This window comes from Equus asinus, chromosome X, assembly GCF_041296235.1.
Source record: "Equus asinus isolate D_3611 breed Donkey chromosome X, EquAss-T2T_v2, whole genome shotgun sequence".
NCBI classification, from domain to species: Eukaryota; Metazoa; Chordata; class Mammalia; order Perissodactyla; family Equidae; genus Equus; species Equus asinus.
The window spans coordinates 9320410-9347629 of record NC_091820.1 but is presented as its reverse complement, the minus strand read 5'-3'; the positions used below and the strand labels follow the sequence as shown (position 1 = coordinate 9347629).

Below are 27220 nucleotides of genomic sequence, written 5' to 3'. Positions count from 1 at the left end.
TTTTCTATGACATTATTTTTGTTTTCACTGAAGAAGAAAAGCATCTATTATTGGCTATAACAACTTAGTTATCTCTCTGTTCATTCCAGAGGTTAATTTAGGAATTTGTGACCTTTAGTCATTGATTACAGGCTCCTTTGGAAATAATGCATATACTATGTATTTATATTTAAATTTAAATACATATATTTAAATACAAAAACTATATTTAAAGTAAAACCTTTGGCATTTCCATATGAGAAAAATACAGTATCTCACAGCTAACGCTCTGTGATTTGAACCCGTGCACACTATTTTCCAGAGGCACAGATATCTCTGTAGATAATTTCTTTCACGAAATAAAGTAAATTGGTCAGGTTTCAAACTTTCAACTCATGTGAATTTATACTCAGTTGAACGTATGTGTGTTTTTTTGTTTTTTTGGGGGGGTTATTTTTGAGAAAGATTAGCCCTGAGCTCACATCTACTGCCAATCCTCCTCTTTTTGCTGAGGAAGCCTGGCCCTGAGCTAACATCCGTGCCCATCTTCCTCTACTTTATACATGGGACGCCTACCACAGCATGGCTTTTGCCAAGCGGTGCCATGTCCACACCCGGGATCTGAACCAGTGAACCCCCCGGCCGCCGAGAAGTGGAACATGTGAACTTAACCACTACGCCACCCGGCCAGCCCCCGTATGTGTGTTTTCAGAATGTCTTGGTCCTTTCTGTTACTTTTTTTTTTTTTAAGATTTTATTTTTTTCCTTTTTCTCCCCAAAGCCCCCGGGTACATAGTTGTATGTTCTTCGCTGTGGGTCCTTCTAGTTGTGGCATGTGGGACACTGCCTCAGCATGGCCCGATGAGCAGTGCCATGTCCACACCCAGGATTTGAACCAACGAAACACCTGGCCACCTGCAGTGGAGCGTGAGAACTTAACTGCTTGGCCACGGGGCCAGCCCCTTTGTTGCTTTTTTTGAGTAGTAAAGCAGAAGTTCAAGACTGAACCTTTCTCAGTGTTAAGGTCTATAAATATGTTTCTCCCTCAGCCCCTCAAAATTTAAAGGAATCCATATAATTGTCATCCCTGCCTCATAACCATAAATAAATACATGCTCTTGGGGTCCTCCTTTAGCATTTACTACCAAAACTATCTAATATTGGTGGATCAAGGCTGCAGATAATTACAAATATACAGTATAAATTAACAAAGCAGTCTGAAAGATCATTGGATGAGGCAATTTTACTTGGGATACAGTATTTTGCAATGCAGATAAAAATATTTGTCTTAGTCAGCTCAGGCTGCTATAATAAAAAACCATAAACTGGGTGGCTTAAACAACAAACATTTATTTCTCACAGTTCTGGGGGCTGGAAGTCCGAGATCAGAGAGCTGGTACGGTCGGGTTCTGGTGAGAACCCTCTTCTGGGTTGCAGATTGTTGACTTCTCTTTGCATCCTCACATGGTGGGAAGAGAGCGAGCTAGCTCTCTGGCCTCTTCTTACAAGGGCACTAATCACATTCGTGAAAGCTCCACCTCCATGACCTGATCACCTCCCAAAGGCCCCACCTCCTAATACCATTACATTGGGGGTTAGAATTTCAACATATGAACTTTGGGGAAAGAAACACTTAGTCCATAACAATATTTAAGCAGGTAAATTATCATGAAAAGTAAAGAACATCATTTTATATAAAGGCAGATCACTTTAATTTTTTCCCATTTGTAAGTAGACTATGTCCATCGATGGTAAAGATGTTTCTCACTGCTTCCGCATGGAACCCAGCAACAGACCCAAGGGAAAAGAGTAAGCAGCACCTAAACAGCAAGCACCTGTTGGGTGCTAACACTCGGTCTGCACAGAAGTGGGTGCGAGATGACACAGAAGCAATTAGTTGAGGAATTAACTGCGTTTTTATTTCACTAATTAACTCTGGTCATTTTGATGTCATATTGACAGACCTTGAGCATTTTTTCCCCTATTTCTATACATACCAGCACCTGGGTAGAAATGCAGTTCCTCTCAATTTTGTAATTGTGTATATATTTAATAATCACAATTACAGGAGTATGAGAGCCCTGTGTCCTCTACTTGCTACCCTTCTCCCAATAGCATTTTATAAGGAGCAGAAGGGAGAGACGGAAGTGCAACTGGAGACAGAGAGATAAGAAAGACAACTCAATGCATTATATAAATCCCATTTTTCCAATTCCTTTGTCATACAACGGTGACTCCTTTCTGATATGGGAAATTCCTCTCTTGGAGAATTTAAAAACACTCTTTTGATGAGACATTTATGAGAAAATCTAGGCAGCCAAGCTTCTCCTTGCTAAGTAAGGCAGTCACGTTTTGCAAAGAAGGGCTAGACCGTCTCTTTGAACACCTGACTATAGGTCACGTGATTGTCTGTGGCCAGGGCATTTTTCAGACACTGCCAGAAGTATGGGTGAGCCTGTGGGTTTCTTGGCCACTCAAGGACAGAACTCCCACAGAGCCTCTTCCGGAGCTGGAGGAATTTGGACTTCTGAAGTGGTTTCTCAAGGAATATCAAGATAATTACGTCCACTTTTTCATCTATGAGCCTCTGATGGGACAAGTAAAATGCTATCTTAAAATTCTCAGTCTTTGCATACTTGTCTGTCATCACAAACACCGTCTTTTTGCTAAGCTGTATGCTCTGGGAAAGGTTTTCCAGAACCGGCTGCCCTGGTAACCAGTCCCTTTCCTCAAGGCATAAATTAAAATGTTTCTCTCTTGGATCTTCCAATTTGGCCACCAGCTCATCCAAAACCCACTCTGTAACCGCTGGGTCTTTAGTATCATACACAATAAAAGCATCATAGCAAGAATCTGTTGGTGTCAGACGTTGATAGCCCTTTATTTTGGCCTTACAGAAATGGTAACTATACCACACATCCCAGAAATAGAGGTGATTCGCTGTGGTAACCACCATCAGAAAGAGAGCCATCGACATGGAAAGTGAGAACAGAATCAAGTTAGTCAGATCTAACTCACAGGTATACAGATCCAGAGAGACCACACTCTGGCCCTTGTGTGCTCCTGGCCCCGTACAAGTCACATCTGTGGCCAAGTAAGGAATAGTCACCTCTGTATGGTTAACCCACCAGACAAACCACACAGCATCGCAGGTGCACAGAAACCTATTACGATGCAAAAGCAACATGTCCAGATTGTTGAGGACATTTTCTGGAAAGCTAGACTTTTGGATAATCTGGATTTTATTTGAGCTGAGGTCCAGATATCGTAACTGGAAAGCATCTTGTAGAAAATACTTTGTCAGACGCCTGATTTGATTATTCTTAAGGATTAGTTTCTTGAGGCTCCTGGAACAGTTGGATAATCTTTCAGGGACAGTCCTCAGCTGGTTGTAGCTGAGGTCCAAAGTTTCTAGATTCTTCAGAAGCTGGAGTTTTCCCCAATTGAAAGACTTAAACTTATTGTTGACCAAGTAGAGAGTCTTTAGATTTGGAGGCATACTTTCAAAAACTCCAGGAGGCAAGAAACTCAGGGAATTTTCAGAGATGTCTAATTCCTTTAGGTTTAGCAGATTCTTGAAGAATTTTAAGTATCTGTTATCACCATCTTTCCATAAAACATCCAAATGATTTCCTCTGAATTCTAGAATTGTAAGAGATTCGCTCTCCATTGTCCTGCTGGTGGAGGTAGAGATGTCATTGTTGTTCATCATCAGTTTCCTCAGAACCTTCAGGTTCTTGGTAAAGTTTAGCATGTGAGTAATTCCCTCTGATTGAAAATAATGGCTGTTACTACTTATATCTAGAACTTCTAGGTTGCGTAGCTCCTCAAAAGCCGTCGAGTAGAGTAAATCAAGCCGGTTGTTAGAGAAATCCAAGTATTTCAACTCCACTAAAGGCTGAAATTCACTGCCATTAAGAGTTTGGCTAATGCTATTTCCTGACAAATTTAGGCATTTGAGGAAAGAAAGATGCCGAAAATCAGAGGATTTGATAAAAAATATATTATTCTTACTTAGGTCCAAGGTCTGCCCATACATGTAACAACCTTCATTAAAAGGCAAGAAAGAAGAAGTCTCTCTGTTTTTGAACCTGCAACTCCTTGCATACTCATCATACCTGAAATAATGTAATGTTTCAAGGACCTGGGGCCCGTGACCTGCTACAGAAGTTCTGGTGTTAGAGCAGAAGCCAACTTCACTTGACTCTCCTGAAGGTGATATTTTATTCATTGAAAGGTCTATGACTTTCAATGTTTTAAATTGTTTGAATATGCTGAGGTCAGCAATTTTTATAAAGTTAGTGCCAAGATCAAGGACTTCAAGATTGGAAAGATTACGTAATGGGGAGAGATTAAGGTCTTTCAGCTCCTTAAAGACGTATCCTTTGATCCGCAAAACTCTGAGGTTTTTCAATGAAGAAAATGCCTCTGACAGATTCATAGACGCATGATAGACCTGAAGTTCGTAATTGAAAGACAGATCCAATTGGACAAGGTTGTGAAGAAGATGCAAAAATTTGGCATCCCCAATTTCTTTGGCCAAGAAGTTTTGGGAGAGATCTAGTTCTTTAAGTTTGTTAATGTTTTTAAACCATCTTTGGGGCACATACTGAAGAGAGTTACTATGCAGACGTAAAACTTGTAACTCCGTCAAGGCATCAAAAGCATTTGCATGGATCTGTAGGGGAGAATTATTTTCACAGGGTGTACAAGGATATGGCACATTATAACAACGAGGACAATTTCCACTTAGGTCAAGAATTTGCAGCTGATTGAGCATCTTAAAATCATCTTCTTGGATTTTTGCAATGATGTTGTTGTAAAGATAGAGTTCTGTTAAAGAAGATGGCAAAATAGTGGGGACAGCTGTGATATTGTTATCTTTTAGGGAGAGCAATTTTAAATTTTTCAGATTTAGGAAAGCATCTTTTTCAATGAAAAATGAAACATTACAAGGATTGCGATAATAACAGTTTTGGCCCAAGTAGAGCATTTCTATGTTGGCCAATTCTGTTAGATTCTTTTTCATGATCAAAAAGATATTGTTGGCCTCAAGGCTCAGCAGCTGTAAGCTGGGAGGAAGATCCTGAGGTATTTCTAGAAGCTGGTTTCCATCCAGGTAAAGGGATTTTAAATTAGTGAGTCTACTAAAGCTTCTGGGTTTAATCTGCAGCCTATTCTTACATACATTGTCCTTTGGCCCCAGCCGAACAGGTACACAGTTGCATCTGAAATCAATCTCTACCAGATTTTCTAGCTGGTGGAAGGAGGCTGGAGAGATGCCTGGTATGTGGTTAATGGTGAGGGTGAGGTTGGTAGCGTTGGTGGGAATACCTCCAGGAATGTCCGTCAAATGCTTGTCTGTGCAGTCCACAATCACCTGGGCCTTTGGGGCATCCAAAAAGACATCACAGGGCAGAGTTTTAGGAAACCATCTAGCTCCAAGGAGTTTGGAAATTAGGATCATGTTAAAAAGGATAAGAAATTCTCTCTTCAATGTCCACATAGGAAACATCTAAAAATAAATATAAGAACAAATCATCAATCTAAAATATACCCAAGAATCAGAATTGAAAATTCCATTTACTGCCTCTGTTTTGCTACATTTTAAAATAAACAATTCAAGTCTTATTCTCAACTGTCTAAACAGCAACCCCCACCCCATGACTGTATCTGTTAGTTACCAAGGTTCATAATTATTTAGTTACATATTTAGCTTTTAGCATCTTAGCTTTTCAGGCACTTGGCTTTAAGGTTGTAGGAGCAGCATTGTCTTATTCACCATTATTTAGAATGCCACAATGGAAGAGCCATCAATTAGTTGCCAAGGCCTGAAATTTTGGGGGATGAATGTGTATGCAAATACATCTGGGAAGAAAACACGTTAAGACTTTAGTGCAATTAATGTTTGCCTGCTAAGTCTGCTCTGGCACACATTACAAAAGTCTTTCACAACATTTGAACCTCTTAATATTCTATGTAGAAAAACAAAGGAGATCCATTATCCCCATTTTACAGATTAAGACATAGCTCAGCAATATTAGCTGATTTGCCCGAGGTCACCCAACTCCTGCCATTTTGGCACTGCCATTCTATAAGCTGGCTTTCCTCTTGGATTGGTTTTGAAAATCATCTCCAAGATGATTTGGGGGTAAACATTTTCCCTACATATTGTGCTTACATTACATAAATGTGGAAAGGAGAGAGTAGAGAGTCAGGGCACTGCCAAGGTGATCTCGCACCGATCAAACAGGATACTTATGGGAGTGAAAGAAGAGGGGATATATTTATAATTTATAATATAATTTATAATAATTATGCCTAGACTATAGGCATAACCCAAGACTCTCTAAAGCAACGTGGGACATATGGGAACCTCCCCTTGAATGCTGATTCTTGAGCATCCAGGTTTAGCATGAGAGACACCTGGACCTTGGGGAGGAAGACCTTAAAAGGGAATATGGGAACTACTGAAGAGCTTTATTAATCACCATATTAACTTGAACTTGCCCTGCCTTAGAGGGTAGTTTAACCATGGACTTGCACTCAAGTTTCAGGATTTCTATTAATATTTTACTCCAGAACACTGGTTTTAGTTTCACTGGTGCTTATCCATGGAATGATCCAGCCTGTGTCTCGACAACAGGCTTCTAGCTCAACCAATGCTTTTGTCCTCCCAATTGACTGAAAAAACCAATAACACTGATAATGTAATAAACCAAATACCTATTTCTCTTAATTCCTTCAATAGGAGGTAAATAAGCAAGTTTTCCATCAGCTTTCTTTTTCTCTGATGCAAGATGATTCAGAAGGATCTCAGAGAGCTTTGTCACACATCTTTACCTAAATTTGTTAGAGTTAGAGGTATAAGACTGTCTTTTTTTTTCTCTTCACCACCCTGTCTCCTCTTCCCCATCATTAAAACCATTCACTGAGCCCAGCTGACCTCCCTCATTGTCCCTCATGATATCCTCCTTGCTTTACTGTTTTAGCTGACACAGTCTCAGTCAAGATTATTCCACACTTGGTCCGCTCCAAGGCTTCATACTTGTCCCAGGCTTTCGCTTTTCCAATCCACCCTATCCATCAAGCTTCCCAAAACATTAATCAGATTATATTGCTCTTAAATCTTTAAAATGGTTTTCTTTCTCTTTTTTCTGGAAGGAGCCCTAACTTTTTATCATGGCATCCAAAGTCTTCCATAATTGGTCCCCCATCTACTTGTCTAGGCTTTCCCATACAAACCCCCTACTGGCGTCTCTAATCACTAAACCCAAGCCCAGCATGCAGTTTCCTGACCTGCAAGTCCCCCCACTGGAGTACTCTTCCCTACCATTTCCACCCACCAGAATTCGAATTGCCCTCTCAGGCTACCCTTCTCAGTCTGGAGCACTCAGATCCCTGGGAAGATATGGCAATAGGCCAAGGAGTATGGGAAGCCCTTAGATAAATATGGTATATCTTCCTTGAGCATCAGTCTTACTCAAAGATTTAGGAAAAATGTTCACCACTTAGGGAGGAGAGGTTAAGTCAAGATGGGGGGAAGGGCTTTAGAAGAGGGAAAGGAGAGAAGTAGAGTGAGCTCTTTGTATGGTCCCTGATAATAGGATCCTAGATCCTGGACCCCGTTCCCAGCTATGCTGCTACCAGAAGACATAAAGCGTTCATGAATGCCACTATCAAAAGGCAATAAGTAGGGCTGCCAAGAGTGATATTTTTAGTGGATCAGAGAGGGGAGTTACATTCCAGAGGGGGCCAAAATGGATAAAGGACAAATCATTAACCAAGGGCCCTCTTCCGAGCCCATCCCCATGAACCTAGATGAGACCTGGGAAGAGGTGAGAGGATTCCTAAATTAACTGAGTTAAAAACATGAAGTGGTTGAGACAGCAATCATCACACTGAGTTTTCCAGGATATGCCTGGTTCAAGTATTTTTGTGATCAGAGGAAACGGAGGCTCTAAGATGAAGGAAGTTTAGTTATAGACAAAAAATAACAGTGACGTGCTGGTAAATGTTTAACAATTGAGTCTCTCCTGCCCCCACAAATCTCTGATTTAAATCTTGATTTGCCAATTCCCATGGTGTAAATTGGTTTGCCATGGCCGATTTTGAGCTGCCAGTGTGATGTCACTGAATGCAGAGTTGGGGAGAGATGTGCAGAATTGCTCTAGCAAGCCTGTATGGCTGGGTCCAGAAAACCACAGACCTTAACACACCTGAGACAATGACTGCAAAATTTTCAGCCTCTGCACATGGACATATTATAAATTAGAATTAAAAGTTAATCAGAAAGCCTTCCTTCTCCCTTATTTCTAAACTTTTTCTTGCACCTGTCCAATTTTCTCTTGTCTACTACCACCTCCCTTCTCCAATAGCTATTAGGTCTCATTTGGAAGACTGCAATAGACTCCAAACTGGTCTCCCTGATGCCCTTCCCCTCTACAATTCATTCATCAAACAGCATCAGAGCATTCTTTATAAATACGAATCAGATCAATTACAAGGACTTCCTATTACATTTTGAATGAAATCAAGTCTTTACCATTGCTGTATCATGCATGTTTTGACTCCAGCCTACCTCTCTGACCTTGAACCATCTTTCCCCTTCTTTGACCACACACCAAACATCTAGTCTGTTTTCTGTTCTCCATTTGAGCCAGTCTTGGCACTTGCTGTTCCCTCTCCCTGAAATTATTTTTCTTCTTCTTCCCACAGCCAGGTCATTCCCATCCTTTAGCTGTCTGCTTAAGTGACACATCCTCCGAAAGGCCTTCTCTGACCAACTTATCTAAATACCTTCCCATGTAACCATAGTGATAATGACAGTCACAGTAGTTAACTTAGGTAGCACTTACCATATGCGAGGGATCATTTTCAGTGCTTTTGCTTTTCATGCATATTGACTCATTTAATCCTCATAACGACCACATGAGCAGGGTACTACAGATCCTCAATCCCTTGTCCAAAATCTTTGGGGCTAGATGTGTTTTGTAATTCAGAATTTTTCAAATTTCAGAAGGTAATATGATGCATGTACCCATATTATGTAATACTCCTACTGGGGCCTGGGGAAGCATCCCATAATCAACCTTACAAATATTTGTGCAGTGAAGCACAGGGTTGTCCACTCTAAGTGGGATTAAAAAAATAAAGGAGGAACTGGCTCACTCAGTTCAGGTCAAGATTTGCCTCCAAATGAGTTCAGATCATGTCATGCTTGAAGGTCATGTCAGCGTAATGGCAGAATGAACTCTTTCCTTAGACTCTCCCCCCTAAGATACAGTGAAAAGGACACTCATAAACTGACAGAGGACATTCACACAACACAAAAGACCTCTGAGTCATATGTCTGAAGGCATATGTCTGCAGCCATATGTCTGAAGGCAGAGGTGCTGAACCCCCCGGGAGGAAGTGGAAGGAGGTAAGGGGAGCTCCTCTCCCTCCCCAGCAGCAACCCAGGGCACGAGACCATGAGTGGCTCTGAAAAAAAGAGGGGGACGGGGTGGCTCTCCATGGGAACACCTTTACTTTCCAAGTTCCCTCACAGCCGATGGGAAAGCCCCACACAGAGGTGGCTAAGCTACTGCAGGGGTGTCTTCATCAAGCCAGCACCCCAGGAAAGCAGATAGTGAGGGCAGTGCAAGAATGCCCCTGGGATCATGCATGGAAGAAAGTGCCCCTCCCCCCACCCAGTGCTCCAGCTCTGCTTGTTGGCCAGAGCACCCCTGCATACATAAGAAAAGCAGCAGCTGTGAGTCAGCAAGCCAGAAATCCCAGACAGGTCCTGTCAGCATAGATTCTAAGGATAGGCAAAGACACCAGGGATCGTGGTGGGCTCAGAATACACAGCTCTTGAAGCCCTCCCCCCTGGTGCTGGCAGGTGGAATCTTCAAACAGATACCATCACCATGTGAAGGCACAAATCCATGCCATCAAATGGGATGAAGAAATATACTAATACTCCAGACCAGAAGGAAAATGACAAGCACTCAGAAGTCAATCCTGCAGGCACAGAAATTTACAATCTAAATGACAGAGAATTCAAAATAGCCATCATACAAAACCTCAATGACTTACAAGAAAATACAAATAGGCAGCTTAATGCAATCAGGAACAAAATTAATGAACAGAAGGAATTCTTCACAAAAGATATTGAAACTATAAAGAAAAACCAATCAGAAATGCTGGAAATGAAAACACAATGGGTAAGATAAAGAAAAATCTGGACTCCCTAAATAACAGAGCTGATATTACGGAGGACAGAATTAGCAGTCTGGGGGACAGAAATATAGAAACGCTTCAGATGGAAGAGGAGAGAGAACTAAGACTAAAGAGAAATGCAGACATTCCCTGAGAAATACTGACTCAATTAGGAAATGCAACATAAGGATTATAGATAATACAGAGGGAGAAGATAGGGAGAATGGAGCAGAAAGCTTGTTCAAAGAAATAATAGCTGAGAACTTTCCAAACCTGGGGAAGAAGCTGGAAATACAAGTAAAAGAAGCTAATAGGATTCCTAATTATATCAAAGTAAAAAGACCTTCTCCAAGGCATATAGTAGTAAAACTGGTGTAAGTCAATGACAAAGAAAACATACTAAGGGCAGCAAGGCAGAAGAAAATAACTTACAAAGGAACTCCTCCAAGTCTTTCAGCAGATTTCTCAGCAGAAACCTTACAGGCTAGGAGAGGGGAATAATGGTAGCTTCAAAATTCTGAAAGACAAAAACTTTCAGCCAAGAATATCTATCCAGATAATATCCTTCAGATAATGATGGAGATAATGATGGAGAAATAAAAACTTTCCCAGATAAACAAAAGCTGAGGGAGTTGATCACCACAAGACCTCTCCCACAGGAAATGATCAAGAAGGCCCTCATACCTGAAAAAAAGAAAGCATTTACAAAGACTTGAGCAAGGAGATAAATAGGCAGACAAAATCGGAAAATTGCAGCTCTCTATCAGAACAGGTTAGCAAACAATTATAATATTAAAGATCAAGGGAAGGAAAACATCAAAAATAAATATAATCTCATCATTTTAACCACAAATTCACAACACAAGATGGAATAAGTTGTGACAACAATAACTTAGAAGGGGAAGAAAAAAGGGATGGAATTGGCTTAGACTAAGGAAATAAGAGGCTATCAGAAAATGGACTATCTCATCAATGAGATTTTTAATACAAATCTCACAGTAACCACTAAACAAATAATCAGAACAGAGACACACATGACAATAATGAGAAAACCATCATAGAGAAGTACCAAACTGAATTGGTAGTCTGAAATACATAGGACAAGAAACAAGGGAAATACAGAACAACCAGAAAAAGAGCGATAAAACGGCAGCATTGAGTCCTCATATATCAATAATCACTCTAAATGTAAATGGATTGAATTCTCCATTAAAAAGACACAGAGTGGCAGGGTGGGCTGAAAAACAAGACCCAACAATATACTGCCTCTAGGAAACATATCTCAGCAGTAAAGACAAACATAGACTCAGAGTGAAGGGATGGAAGATGATACTCCAAGCTACTGGCAAACAAAAGAAAGCAGGTGTTGCCATACTTATATCAGACAACGTAGACTTCAAGATAAAACAGGCAATGAGAGACAAAGAGGGGCAGTGTATAATGATAAATAGGACATTCCACCAAGAGGACATAACACTTAAAAATATATATGCACCTGACATAGGAACACCAAAGTACATAAAGCAACTATTATTTGACTTAAAAGGAGATATTAACAGCAGCATAATAATAGTAGGGGACCTCAACACCCCACTTACATCAATGGATAGATCATCCAGACAGAAAGTCAACAAGGAAATAGTGGAATTAAATGAAAAACTAAACCAGACGGACTTAATACATTTATAAAGAACACTCCATCCAAAAGCAGCAGAATACACATTCTTCTCAAGTGTATGTGGAACATTCTCAAAGACCATATATTGGGAAACAAGGCAAGCCTCAATAAATTCAAGAAGATTGAAATCATAACAGGCATCTTTTCTGACCATAATGGAATGAAACTAGAAATCAACTACAAGAAAAAAGCTGGGAAAGTGACAAATATGTGGAGACTAAACAACATGCTACTGAACAATCAATGGATCATTGAATAAATTAAAGGAGAAATCAAAAAGTGTCTGGAGACAAATGAAAGTGAAAATCCACCATACCAACTCATATGGGAGGCGGCAAAAGCAGTCCTAAGAGGGAAAGTCATAACAATACAGGCTCACCTTAACAAACAAGATCGTGTCATGCTTGCCATCAACTGAGTTAGAACATAGCTTTCAGTTTTGGGATTTTGGAATTGCAGACCTCTACTATTATCTCCATTTTACAGATGAGTCAACTGAGGCACAGAAAGGTATATGTACTCTGTATTAGACTACCTGCTTTATTTCTTTCATAGTCCTTAGCACAAGCAGAAATTATTTTGCTGATAATTTATGTGCTTATGATTTATGTGTTTATTTGTTTACTATCTATTCTGCATGAGAATGTAAGCTTCAAGATAGCAGGGCTTTGTGTGTCCTCATGTAAAACAATGCCTGGCAATTAATTAGTGTTTCATTATGTTTGCTAAATACTTCAATGAAAGAATGGAATGAATGAGATAAAGCAAAATACTTAAAAAATTTCTTCTTAGAGTAGGTTCCTTCAGGCTATACCCCTAGACTCCCCAGGGGTCACATTCCGTCTCTTCTATTTGCCCGAGGATTCCTTGGGGGTGGGGAGAGTTTAAGAAGCTCTGCTTTTATAGTGCCCAGTTCAAACTCATCCTCTTCAAGAAGCTTCTGGGATCAATCCAGATAGAAGTATCACTCCCTCCTCTCATCTCCTATAGCACTGGTTACACATGAGGTTGTGGAAAGAATTCTAGATTGAGGGTTGGAAGAATTGGGTCCTAGTCCTGGCATAGTAGTTCACTAGCTGTGTACTCTTCTGAGGCAGGTGCTGTGCTTAGGAAAAGACCCCTCTACAAGAGGATGACAGACATGGAAACAACAATCACCAAGGACACAGACAACCCTTCTGAACCAAGACAATCGGACTGGACCAGAAAATTCCCCAATGATTCCTTAGATAGGATTTGTACCAAGTATCTGGTGAGGAAGAATTTAGAAAAAATATCAGAATTCCATTCTTTCACATGACAAATATTTATTGAATATCTACTAGGGGCAGCAGACACACAGTCTCTGCCCTTAAAGAGCTCAAAACATAGTGGAGGAGAAAAAATATATACAGATTTAAGACACAATGTGGAAAGACCATTCGTTCTTTCCAGACAAGATGCTGACACTTGTATATGTGTAGCTTAACTATATGTTGTTCTTATTCCATAGGGTATTTTCTGATACTCCCAACTAATTCCTCACAGAGTCCAGAGATTGTTACATATTTCCCAACATCTTTTTCCCCTTTCTCTCCTCTCATAGTGATAGAATCTCCATTTATAGGTGGGCATATGCCAGTCTAAAAACAGATTCTATTTCCCAGACTCCCTTGCAGCTAAGCATGGCCATGTGACCAAGTTAAAACCAATGTGATGTAAGAGGAAGTGAGATGTGTAATTTCTGGGACATGTCCTTGAATGGTGGTGCTGTTCCTCTTCCTCCTGTCTACTTCCATCTGGCTTATTTTAATATGAATATTGTAGCAAGCCATCTTGGATGATGCAAATGAGGAAAACATGCTAGGCATGGTGGAGCAACAAGGTAGATGATGCAGGCTATCCAGATCCTTGCATGACCTCATAGAACAGAGCATAAATAATGGCTCTGGACTGCTGACTTCCAGGAATTTATGAGAAATCATAAAATTGTTATGCTAAGTCAGTGTTAATTCGATTTTCTACTGCACAAATGCAAACCTAATTTTAGCCAGTGTCGAACTTAGAACTTGGAAATAAATTGCTGCCCATGAGAGAACCTAAAATATGTGACGTTGATGTCATCAGGCTACGGGCAAGAAAGACTCAGATACTGGAGGCTGGAAAGCTGGTGACATGTAATGCCATCACAAAACACTTGATACAACTATCACCTGTGCCATCCTGAAAGGCAGAACGCCTGCCAGCTGTGACTTTTGTTTTTCTAGTTTTAATGAGATATAGCTGACATGTAACATTGTATTAATTTAAGGTGTACAACATAATGATTTGATATATGTATATATTGTGAAATGATTACAATAAGTCTAGTTAATATCCATCACCTCACATAGCTACAATTGTTTTTGTTGTTATGAGAACTTTTAAGATTTACTCTCTTAGCAATTTTCAAATATACAATACAGTATTGTTAATTACAGTCACCACACTGTGCGTTAGAACCCCAGAATGCCAACTGTGACTTGACTCTTAGGGGAAATGGTTTGGCAATATCAGAATGATGATGTTTGTTGATGGCTTCTCACTGTTTTTAGCAGTCTTATGAGAGAAATGAATGAGAGCTTAAGTTAGCCAGTCTGCAAGCAGGGATGGGAGGAAATATACTGTCACTAAGTGAGGTTTTCTCCGCCTGCAGCCTGAATGTGATTAAGACTTCCTTAATTTGGGGCCTTGCAGAGTTGAAAAAGTCAACTGCTTTACCCCAAATTAAAGCAGATACAACGGATAGAGTCAAAGTAGCAGCCTTAAGAGGACAGAAGCGTATGCTCACATGTATTTTTCAAGCACTTTCCATTAAGCATATTCTAGCAGACAATGAAAGCCAGTCCAGGGCAAAGAATCTGATTAGGAGTGCCGCTTCCCCATGACTCAGACAGCCTCTGGGGAGTTGATTAAATTGAGAGAGAGCAACACTGACAGAATACAGGATCTTTAGACTTAAAATTGTCTAGAGCTGCTCTGTCTGATATGATGGCCACCGGTCACATATGGATATTTCAATTTAAATTAATTAAAACTAAATGCAATTTAAAATTCAGTTTCTCAGTCACACTAACCATATTTCAAGTGTTCGAAAGTTGCATCAGACTCATGGCTACTGTTTTTGAGCAGGAAGATATGGAACATTTTTCATCATTGTAGAAAGTTCTATTAGACAGTATTGGGCTAGAACCAGGGGTTGGCAAACTTTTTCTGTAAAGGGCCAGATAGTAAATATTTTAGGCAAAATTGAGGATATTATGTGAGTACTTAAATAACCATTCAGAATGTAACGAATTAAAGTTATAAGACCCATTCTTAGCTCACAAGCCTTACAAAAACAGGTGGCCAGACAGATTTGGCCCATGGGCTGTAGTTTGCAAACCTCTGGTCTAGGCAAAATCTTAGGCTATGTTAAATTCATGCATGAAATGAACTCTAAGCAAATTCAGTCCCAAGACTACCAAATATTAGAAGAAATTATATTACCTGTAAGTGATATATTACCTGTAAGCAAAGCCTGTAAGTCCATACACATGCTGCTAATTTCAACCAATGACATTTAGCAACTCACTTCATCCTCATCCCAATTCTAAGTACAGAGCTTGCTCTCTTAGCTGGACTGCTATACTGCCTTTCCAGAAGTCTCCACGTCAACTCACCCATCTCTCCCTCTAGGTGGTGAACACATCCAGAGCCTTGTTCATCTTTACATTTACTACATCGTTATGATGCCTGCCACATAGTGAGTGTGAGATAAATATTTGCTGAATAAATCAAGGCTCTGAACTTTCTTAAAATCCCATTGAAGACTCACATTAAAAGATTATAAATTGGGGCCAGCCCAGTGGCGCAGCAGTTAAGTGCGCATGTTCCATTTCTCAGCGACCCAGGGTTTGCCAGTTCAGATCCCGGGTGCGGACATGGCACCGTTTGGCACACCATGCTGTGGTAGGCGTCCCACATATAAAGTAGAGGAGGATGGGCACGATGTTAGCTCAGGGCCAGGCTTCCTCAGCAAAAAGAGGAGGACTGGCAGTAGTTAGCTCAGGGCTAATCTTCCTCAAAAAAAAAAAAATTATAAATTGAGGCCAGCCCGGGGGAGTAGTGGTTAAGTTTGTGCACTCCACTTCAGCAGCCTGGGGTTTGTGGGTTCGGATCCCGGGCATGGACCTACACACCGCTCATCAAGCCATGCTGTGATGGCGTCCCACATACAAAATAGAGGAAGATGGATACAGATGTTAGCTCAGGGAAACTCTTCCTCAAGCAAAAAGAGGAAGATTGGCAACAGATGTTAGCTCAGAGCCAATCTTCCTCACCAAGAAAAATAATAAGAAAATAATAAAAGATTATAAATAGTAGTTTTTCCAAAGATCAGATTTTTGACAAGGGGACGAGGGGAGACCAGGAGGACTTGGGGCCTCTAAAATAAAGGGTTGAAGTGGGAAAAGTGTACCAGAAGGAAGGGAATGGTGTCAGAGAAAGGCCATGGGAGTGGAGCTGCAGAAAGACTCCTACACAATCTGTTTTCTCAGAAGTTCTGCCCCCTTGAATCTGAAACCCCAGTGAGAACACAAAGCTCATTTGTCTCTCCTGGGAAGAGGCACAGCCAGGATGAGACTGTCCCTGTCCTATGCTCAAGGATTGAGCTCCAGCCCAACTGGCTCTTGGAATGCTATGTGCCACACAAGACTTCTCTTGGCTCTCCATGCCAGCTGCGGCAGAAGCCTGGAACTCAGAGATACCAGCAAGTTTGTGTTCCAAGATCCATGCCAGAGGGAAGATGAACTGCAATGAGAAACTGGGCTCTGATCAAGCAGGTGAGGAAAAAAGATGACTCAATGAACTAAGCCTTTCTAAGTTTGTTATTTAAAGAGAAATAATACCTTTGAGGCTTCCAAACTTAGAAGATATTCTTGAGAAGATGATTTAAAAATGTGAAATATTCCTTTATTCCAATGGAAATTTCCTTAAGTGTGGAAATTTCCCCTTTCAAACCATTGGCAACTACCTGCTTCAGACTAAACCTGAGGTCTTAGCTTCAACTAATATTATTTTTAAATGTAAGTTCATTCAACGTTGAGCCCGGTCTCTTTCTCCATTTGACACAAAGAATCTGTGTTATTTTGTTTCGCTTACTTTTTTGGCAATGATTGCCTAAAGATGCGTCTTTCACTAATTCGATTCGTAAAATAGCATAATATACCATGAAATAGGCCCAGCTTTGGTAATGAATCATAGCTAATTACACACACAAATACACTGGGTAAATTTGGATGTTCAATTAGCGAGTTAATTATGGTAAAAAATGAGAACGTTTGATTTTGTATGCACAGGTATTCTATTCTGTCAGTAAATCACCTCTTTTTGTTAAAATGAAAACTGTAGAACTCGTGTTGAACAGTCATCAGACAACCATTTGTGGGTTTGTTTTTTATACGAGCTGCCTTTTATCACGTACTGATGTGCCAGATGCTGAGGTGGACACACTGTTCACATTACATCACCGCGCCCTGACAACGAAGCCGAAAGGACATATAAATATTCCCATTTCATGAGGAAAAAGCAGAGATCAGAGAGGCAATTGCAAACCAAGATTCAAACTTCACTTTGACCAATCATCTTCGAGTTCTCTCATACAGTCACAGCAAATGCACTTGGTATAAAGTGTGTCTGCATCTTGTTTAATTTCCTTTTCACTTAAAGCCTTCTTGGCATTGTATTGTTTCAATATTGTGCTATTTAGAATTTTCACAAGAAAAATTTCCAAACACTAAAAAAGATATTTACCTTTTTAGTGGGACCAGCTTGAGGGAAAAAAAAGAAAGAGACTTTTCAGATAGTACATTTCTTATGAATTGCACCTGACGTCCAGCAATGCTATATTAGGGTAGTTTATGAATTTATCAATTTAAAGGCATGCGGAGCTTTACCTTCATAATAAAGAATTATATGCTTATGCAGTCATTAAACAAACATTATTGGGACTCGACTCTATGTAAGGCACCATGTCAGACACCATTCTTATCCAATTAGGAACCAAATTCCTCTACTGCTATCTCTCAGAAGCTGTGCATATCTCCTGAGCACAGAACTTTTTGCTGTCGGGGAAATCCATGGCGGGAAGAAAAAAGAGGTTGTGAGACAAGAGCTAGTCAGGCCTAAAGGTAATGCTGCCTGTCCACCCTTCTAACAAAAACTTGAATACACAACCCTTTGAAGTGGCAAATCGTATCCCTGGATGCATCATTTTTGTGGCAGGACTTAAGCCCATATTTAGCTGAATTCTCCTGATTTTACATCCATTTCAGATTCCCACCAGAATGGTTCTATGGTTGTAGAGCTATGATTAATAGGAAAACACATTTACCGAGATGTTTCAAACTTTGTGCTTTGCAGACAGTGTTTTTACCTTCAAGACTTTGCAAGCTTATGATAGACATACGGATGAAATCTGAGGAGTTGGCAGGACAGATGGCAAGAGTGAGGAAGGGAGGTTAAGTGGTTTGCGTCTTGCAACAAGTTAGAGGAAGACCAGGATTAGTCTGACTTCTCATGCTTATTCATTCAGGGGTTAGCATCCTGTGAACTGAAAGTCAGATCAGGAGCCAGCCACTCTGTCTGATGCAGGGCTGCTGACTGAATTCCCTAAACCTTGACTTTCTCGTCTACGAACTGTGGGAGTCGAGCTAACTAACCTCAATGCTCCTTTTCTATTGTGGTTATTCTATGATTCTGAGGCTTGGCCCGGAGCCCTCTGAAACTTATCCACCAGGGCCTGACCTCAGCTAGGAGTCTTCCTCGTCCCCGAGAACCTGCAGCTGCTATTGTTTCAAAATGGTCTAAGCAAAGCTTCCAACCACCAGGAACCTTCTAAGGATTCTGCAGAGAGGGGAAACAAAAACCAACTAGTACATCTTTTTATAAGAAACTTTATATGTCCTCAGATGAAACCATTTCATTAGTTTTTTTCAGCTCTCTGAAATAGTAAGAATAGGAAGAACTGGATGACAACCCATCAATTTGGGGGAATGGTTAAAAACCGAAAACCCTCAATAGCGGAATACCAATTGTCCCTTTAAAAAGAATGTGGTAGAGCAATGGGTATTGACAGGAAAAACTGTGCAAGACATCCTGTTAAGTTATAAAAAATAAAATGAATCTTTAGCATCAAAATATCATAGCATATGATCCCTTTATGATGAATATATACACATATATCTGATGTGTATTTGCAGAGAAAAGTAGGGAAGAACACATTAGAAACTTCTAACAGTGATTTCTTCTGGGCAGTGGTAAGAAGGAGGCCTTTGCTGGGTAGGAAAGAAGGACTTCTAATTCCATGTTAGATCCTCCTCTGCTCTAAGTGTTTTACGAAGAATATGTATTGCTTTTACTAAAACATTAAAAAATTACAGAGGAAGTAATAAAACTTCATCATAACCACGTGGAAGGAAACTGTGAAAAATAAGCAATTCACCAAGTATTTATTGATACCTTCTATGTGCCAGGTACCTGCTTCTAGAAGTTGGGTCACATCAGTGGACTGAACAGAAAAGATTCCTGCTCTTCTGGAGCTCACGTTCTCTAAGTCATAAAATCAAAAATATATAACTGTAATAATTATGTCTGATGTTAGGTGATAAAATGTTATAGAAAATGAAAACGTAGGGCAGGGTGAAGGGAACCAGGAATGGGAGATGGGGTTATGACTACAAATAGGGTGGTTTGGGTGGGCATCATTGAGAAGTTGACATCTGAGCAAAGATCTCAAGGAAAGGAGGGAGTTGGCCAGGAAGAAGGAAGAGCCTAATGCAAAGGTCCCAAGGTGAAAACATGCTGGAATATTCACAAAAATGGCAACAAGGCCGGTATGCCTGGAGCAGGGGGAAGAGAAGAATAATCAGAGATGAAGTCAAAGAGGGACACCCCCAGTCCCCCACCAGCATGTAGGGCCTTGTTGGCCATTCCAAGAATGGTGGTTTTTACTCTGAGTGGCATATGGATCCACTGCAAGTCTTTGAGCTGAAGAGTGACATGCTCTGACTTAAATTTTAGGAGATCATGCTGGTTGCTGTGTTGAGAAGAGACAACAAGAGGCAAGAGGAAGCACAGAGACCAGTCAAGACACTTTTACAGTAAGTCAGGCAAAGAGCCCGCTGGCAGGGCTGGAGGGAGTGAGAACTTGCCAGATACTGGATATATTTTGAAGGTGAAGCCAAATAAAATATGACTTCAAAGTTCTTGCAAGAATGTAAAGAAAGGGATTGGAGACAGCAAACATTTCTGGGAAGTTTCCTGCAAAGGGGAACAAAGACACTGGCAGCAGTTCACAGGGCCAGGAGGGTCAAGGGAATTTATTTTAGGATGAGAAAAACAGCAGCATGTTATAATGCTGGTGAGAATGACACACTTCAGGTCATGAGAGCAAAAACCTCCCCCAAAAACATTAATAATGATGATGATGATAACGTAGGAGAGAAAGGGGAGATGCTAGAGCACTGACCCTGAGTACGTGATCAGGAAGGAGACCTCGTACACTAGTGGAGAAATTGGCGCTAGCTACGAGTAGAAACATTTCATCCTTACTATGAGTCCACAAATTTGTTGACCCGTCACCCATCCTCCTTTGAACCCAGGCAGGCTTCTGCAAGTATTTTGATGGAGAGCAGCAGCAGCAGAAGCAATGCTGCAGGACTTCCAAGGGTAGGATAAAAAAGGTGATAGAGTTTCCACCTCACCTAGCACTCCTTCTCTCTCAATCTCTCTCTGTCTCTCTCTCTATTTGTTTCGGATTCCTGAGCCCCCAACCTTGTAAGAAGTCTGGCTATACCACAGCCGCCATATTGGAGAGACCACATGGAGACAGAGACACCTGACAGCCTGCAGCTCTCGAGTCTCCCAGCCCAGGCAGCAGACCTGCGAGAGTAAGTCTTCAAGTGAGTCCATCCCCAGGCAACTGACTGAGAGACCCAGCTCCAGAGCCACCTAACTAAGCCCAGTCAACCCCCGGACCCACAACACATAACAGTATATGATTGTTGTTTCAAGCCAATGCATTCTGAGGTGATCTGTTACACAGCGATAGGTAACTGGATAGGAGGTCAGCCAGGACATATGGGTGTAGAAGCTCTAGGTATGTACATAAGGAGAGGGGAGCATGTGGAAGCTCTCTTCCAATTGCTGTAATGTTCCCAGTGAAGTAGGAAGCAAGGCTATCAGCTAAGAGTGAGGAGACAGCAGGAGATGCTGGGGATTCAGAGAGAAGAAGGGGGAGAGAGTCCTCTAGGACGGTCAGAGAGCACCTGGATGAGGAAGTCGAGTGTGATCACCTGATGGCAAGAAGGAACCCCCCCCCCAAAAAAAACCCCCTCACCTTTCTGTGTTTAATTTGCATTCCCCTTCCTGTGTTTATCATATATTCTTTGAATAGCTATTATCTGGTTAGATTAAACTACTTTCAGCAAAATTCTTCAGAAAAGGAAATTCATGTTGAGATGAGAACATTTGAGGCCTGGGAACACTTCTTGTTATCCTCAGTTAAGAGAGAACTTGCTCCTCTCCTTCCTCCACTCGTTTACCCAACCAACCAGTCAGAAGGCAAACATACTGGGCACTCCCTGTGGGCTACCACGTGCCAGGCTTCGAGGACAACTTCTCCATGCACTCAGCTGCTCCTCTGATTTATTTTCAAGATCACAAAGTAGAAAAAAGCCAAGTTGCCTAAGTCGAAAGGGAAGTGTTGGACTATGCATTTCTGGTGGAGGGAGTTGTTGAGTCAAGCTGTGGGAGGCTGCAAATGGGCTGGGTTGAACCAGAGGTGATGGCTGGCTAGAGAACAATGAGAAGGGAACAGAGAAGAGGCAAGGAGTGGGGGAGCAATTATAGGCAAACCTTGAATTTGAATTCACTAATCTTTTGCCAAGGTGATATGGCACTGAATGTTTAATGACGAGATGCGTATTGTGTTCATCACTCTCGGGGCTAACCAAGCATTGTGAATAATAAGGGAAGTTACTTAAGTGCTGTTTGTTTTATAGGCTGAGCCTCCACTGGGAATTTCTCTAATAGATTTACAACCAAACATCCCCTTTTTGCAAATTTTGAAATATTTCTAATTATAGGTTAATCTCTGCAAAATGTAATTACCACCAATGTCAAAGTCTCATTATATAACAGAAAAAAATTTAAGTACACAGACATAACTTACTTACTTTAAGAAAAGAGAGAGAGACTTTATCATTTACTTTCTACCATCTTAGCCCAACAGACTCAGTTTTCAAAATAAATGAATAAGATGATATAAAGTAGTCTTATATAAATTAGGAACTCAACAGCTACTATGCATCACAACAGGCACCAAGGACCATAGCTATTAAATCTTATTTGACCTTACAGCCTATCCTCATTTTCCATAAATCACGATCGGCACACTTTTCCTGTAAATATTTTAAATTTTGGAGGCCAATCTGTCACAACTACTCAACCCTTTGAGTAGTTTGCCTCTGTAGCACAAAGGCAGTTATAGACAATGCGTAAACAAAAACACAAGCAATAAAACTACTCGTGGACACTAAAATTTGATTTTAATATAACTTTTACGTGTCAAGAAAGAGCATTCTTCCTTTGACTTTTTCAATAATCTAAAGACAAAAAACATTCTTAGCTTGTGGGCCATACACGACCAGGTGGCACGCTGGATTTGGCTCACAGCCATAATTTGCCACCCCAGCCTTATACGTTGGTGCGCTTCTGAGACAGCAGAGATTCTTGGCGTCCAAAGACACTGGTTGGTCAATGTGTAATGATCATTTTTAACTACAGCATGATCTTCCAAATTTTTAAAGAATCAGATGCGATTAATTCAATAAGTGGATTCGTATTATCCCTCTCTTTAGCCGTGAAGAAATTTGTTATAGTTAAGAGCAGAATAATGTTTTTATTTTTTAAATTATAAGTAATTTAAACTACTGTTACATTTGGACACGTTTCCTTCTAACACTAATCTCCGCTTCCCTGCATCGGTTTCGCGCAGCGAGGAGCCTTGTAGTACTAGCTGGGGCTTTGTCAGCGGGAAGATTCGATCGTAAATTCTTGGTGAATCACTTAAGCTCATGAGCCTCTGATTTCTCAGCTCTAAAATGGTTAGAATATGGGGCTCTTTTGTGGAACTATTAAGAAAAATAGGTAATGCGTTTACTCATGTAAACCATTATCATAGATTAACCAACATTTAGTAAGCATCTAGCATGTGCATTGAGAACATCAGGAATACACAATACTTACAATTTCTAGCTTGCTGTTCTAACTTACCATTACATCATGAGTATTTTCTTATGTCATTCAGTATTCTTTTAGAAACCATGATTTGATGGTGACATACTCTTCTGTTTAATGGGTGTTCCACAGTTGATTAACCCTCCCCCAGCAGTGCACATGAGATATTCTCTTTGCCATGCTGCATAGACCATCTTTGAAACTAGTTTGCCACATCCTTAATCATTTCTTAAAGAAGAGTTTCTAGAAGTGGAGTTTCCATAACAAAGGATCTGACATATAACTATTAATAAGGGTGAATAGTTTCCTGGTGCTTTTTGGCCTTTTGTATTTCTTCTGAAAATTGTTTTCAGGTCTCCTCTTATAGAAGATATATCAATTTCTCCTTCTTTTCTTAAGTAGTAAGATATCATAATCAAAGCCCACATTTGCTGAGTCTCCTGGGGAACGGTGTGTGCTGGGCTTGGTCTCTGTAGAGCAGAGGATCTTCAGCACAGCTTCTGGAGTCAGACGGCCTAGCCAAGACTACTCAAGCTCCTTAACCTCTCGAAGCCCCAGCTCCCTCCTCTGTGCCTCACAGGGCTGCTTTCAGGCAGAAACAGAATCCCTAGACATCAAGTCCTTAGCATGATGCTTGACTTAGAGTAAGTGGTCAGTAAATGCGAGCTTTCTTTATTTGTATCAATCCTATCATGCCATCCTCAGGGGCAAAGACAGATGTGGGCACTGGTTTGCGTAAAAATAGACCTCTGAGTTTCTAGGAAATGAAACTATAAGCAGTTGTTTCCTTTGTAAGAGAGTACCCCATGGTTAACTCTTCATTAGACCTTAGACACAAAATGAGCCCTGGCACCCGCATTCAGGTCTAGAAGGCAGAGTGGGTTCCTGGTGAATGAGCTCCATCATGTCTAATTTGGGTGACAAAATACTTCAGAAAAAGGCTACGGGTGTCTTTTTCTGATTAATTTTTGGCACACCTAATTACACCACTTGCAAAGGACTTGAACATATATTCTGTTAGTTGAGCCTCACGAGGGCCCTGCAAGGCAACCGGAGAGGTATTATAATGCTCATTTTCTAGTTAGAGAAATTGAATTTAAGAGAGCTTGGGTGATGGTCCCAAGGTCCCCCAGCTAGTGACTAAGCGAGCCAGCACTGACAAAGACTCTCTCCTTGACTAAACTTTAGTCAGGCTCCTCTAAGCCACTAGGCCTTGATCTTTGGGCTTCTGTGTTCATCTGCCCAGTTTTAGCAGGAATCCCTTGCCCTTGCTATCTGATCAAATCCTCCCCCGCCTCGCCCAGGTGATGTCCGATCTCCCTGGCCTGTTTGTAGCAAGAATCCTGTCAAGTCGGTTTATCTAGAATCCCCCCCGCCACAGCGCTGATGTTTCCTCTTAGTAATTTTCCATCCACTGACCCCACTCTGCTCCTTGGCTATGAATCTCCACTTGTCCCTGCTGTATTTGGAACTGAACCGAGTGCTACACCGAGGTCTCTTTTCCCCTATTGCAATAGTTCCTGAACAAAATCTGCTTTTATAGCTTTAACCACTGTCCAGCTCTGGTTTTCTTTGACAGCATGCGAGCCCAGGTTCCCTGCAGTCCTACAACTATGTGTTCCCCATATACATACTCGTTCAGAGGACACCATATGCTGGAAAAAGCACAAAGTAACTTCAGTGATTTGTATGGCTTTAAAGCCAAAAATGTAGGATGAAAAAGTTAGACCCATAGAAGCTATTTTCCCAATTCAATCTCTGTTCCTCCTCACTACAGCACACATTAACTCTTATAGGAAGCTGGACAGAGAAAGTGCTAATTAATCTGAAATTACAAAATACCGTGATTAATCTTGATTATGAAATATCACAAAGAAGTTTTCCCCAGCAAATAACCAAAGTACAGATTCTTAAACATCTCTCTTGCCAGCTGGTTTTGGTTCTTCCCACAAAGATTACAGATAATACTTTTTAGGGATCTTTTAGCTGTTCTTACCATTTTTATTCTTCTTCCAAAATGAAATATAGAGGTCTAGTTGAAGAGAACAGAGCATGAGAGGCGTCAAGATCAGCCTGAGATGGGCCCAATAGCATCAACTAAGATAAAGAGAAAACATCGAACTTCAGCTTCAAAACTGGCTGAGAACATTGCTCGAACATGTGCTGTTGAAAACACCTATTAATAGTATTTACTTCCTCCAAGTTATACAGGCTAGAGACATACTCCAGAAAACCATTTCTAATATTGTTAAAAGTCTGACTTTTTCTTCGAAGAACTGACATTTTAGACTACCAAAATTCTTCTTTAGATTCTAAGATTTTTATGCATAGGATTTCAGTTCTCTCTCCTCCCCTCCCTGCTCCCTAAGAACAGCTCATACATCTAGTTACTTAAATTATCCAAATTTGTCCCAAGGTGTAAAATACCTTTCTTGGTTGCATGGAGCGATTCTATGTCTGGAGTCTGCTGAGATAAAGATATGGGCTGCAGGAAGCACGGAGTCACAGAACCTCCAGGCTGCCAGCCCTGGAGTTCACAAGTGCAAAGACAAGATTGGTGGGTAGGGGGAGGAGCATGACTATTTAGGCCACCTCAGACATGAGGTTTGCAGAAGCACCAGGTTCCTCTTATTTTTACCACCATAATTGGGGCAATGTGTTGTCTAAATGCAAACAACCTTGGAGATGGGTCTTCCTCTTTTTTAGGCGAGTTTCTCAATCTCAGCACCACTGATATTTTTGCTGAGATAATTCTTTGTTGCATTGTCAGATGTTGAGCAGCATCCCTGGCCTCTACCCACTAGATGCTAGTAGTACTATCCCTTCCAATTATGTCCAATTATGACAATCACAGATGTCTCCAGACATTGCAACATGCTCCCTGGGGGCAAAAGCGCCCCAGGTTGAGAACCACTGTTCTACAGACATCTTAGAGACATGTCTAAATTTCCCCTCTTCTGTCTTAGGCCCAGCTGAAAGGGACTCTGGTTTTTAAGCAGTGGCAAAGCTTCCGGTTGGTTCACTTGCTCGGTTAAAAAACGTCAGCTGCTTTTGCAGACTAGCGTCACCTCAAAGTGGGGTCCCCAAGAGAACTGTTCCCATCTTAACTGGTTATTGGGGTCTTTTGTAGGTAGAGTCAAAATATCAGTATTTCATGTTTAAAGTCCTTTCGTCCACCTAGTTGACCTGGAGAGAATTTGCAAAACACAGTTTGGCATGGGGAAATCAGCTGATAATGATCAAGGTTAATATAGTGGATTGACAAATCAATGGTGCCCCAGATCAGCTGAAAAACTATTAGGTACAATAATGATAGGTGATCTTTCCTGAGGGTTTGTTATGAGCCAGATACTGTTTTAACTGCTTTATAGGTATTATCTCATTAAATGCTAAAAAAAATGAGGTAAATATCTTATTATCCTTTTTTTTAAACAAATCATGGAATTAATGCAGAAAAGATATTGGACTTTCCCCAGGTCACATACCATGTACGTGATATTCACAGAGGCAGTAAAAATCAAATGCCTTCTTATCAAACCACTCTGCTGTGCAAACAGATTAAAATCAACAGCTTCCTCACATATAAACAATAACTGATCCAGACTGGCAATGGAAGGAGAGATCCCATTCAAAATAGTAACAAAAATATGAAATGCTTGGGAAGAAAGTTGACAGGAAACACTAGGAATGAAGGAGGTGGTAGGAGGGCAGGACTACAATGCTTTACCTAGCAGGCTGCAGGCTTTCTCTTTGCCCCTCCAGACCAACCATCCACACTCCAACCCCCCCCCCCCCCCCCCCCCCAGCTCTGTGTCTAGGAGGCTGAGCTGTATTAATTTCATCAACAGCTGGCAGGCTTCTTGTTGGGCTTGGCCAATGGAGAGAGAGGTCAGGGTATTTATCCCCCTGGCTCCCTCCCTTTGCAAGGCTGTGGGTTGGCTGTGATTAGAAGTCAATTGTACTAGTTAATACTAAGAGCTTGCACCCCTCTAATGAAGCTCTTGTCAGGTGATGCTCTCCTCATGGCCATTCTTCCTGAATTCCAGTAATTGTTCCTCCTCC

General features: G+C 41.0%; 1 protein-coding gene across 2 annotated transcripts; it reads right to left on the bottom strand.

The window, feature by feature from the left end:
* Positions 1-1309: 1309 nt before the first annotated feature.
* Positions 1310-25734, bottom strand: TLR7 (toll like receptor 7). Of its 2 annotated transcripts, XM_014868719.3 has the most exons (3): positions 25586-25721; positions 25155-25255; positions 1310-5494 (listed from the first exon to the last, which is right to left on the bottom strand). In XM_014868719.3, exons 2-3 carry the CDS (start codon positions 25155-25157, stop codon positions 2345-2347), a joined length of 3153 nt encoding a protein of 1050 aa, XP_014724205.1. In that variant the 5' UTR covers positions 25158-25255; positions 25586-25721; the 3' UTR covers positions 1310-2344. The 2 variants fall into 2 exon arrangements, with proteins under 2 accessions (XP_014724205.1, XP_014724194.1); XM_014868708.3 differs by lacking the exon at positions 25155-25255 and having other exon boundaries at positions 25586-25734.
* Between the last annotated feature and the right edge of the window lie 1486 nt (positions 25735-27220).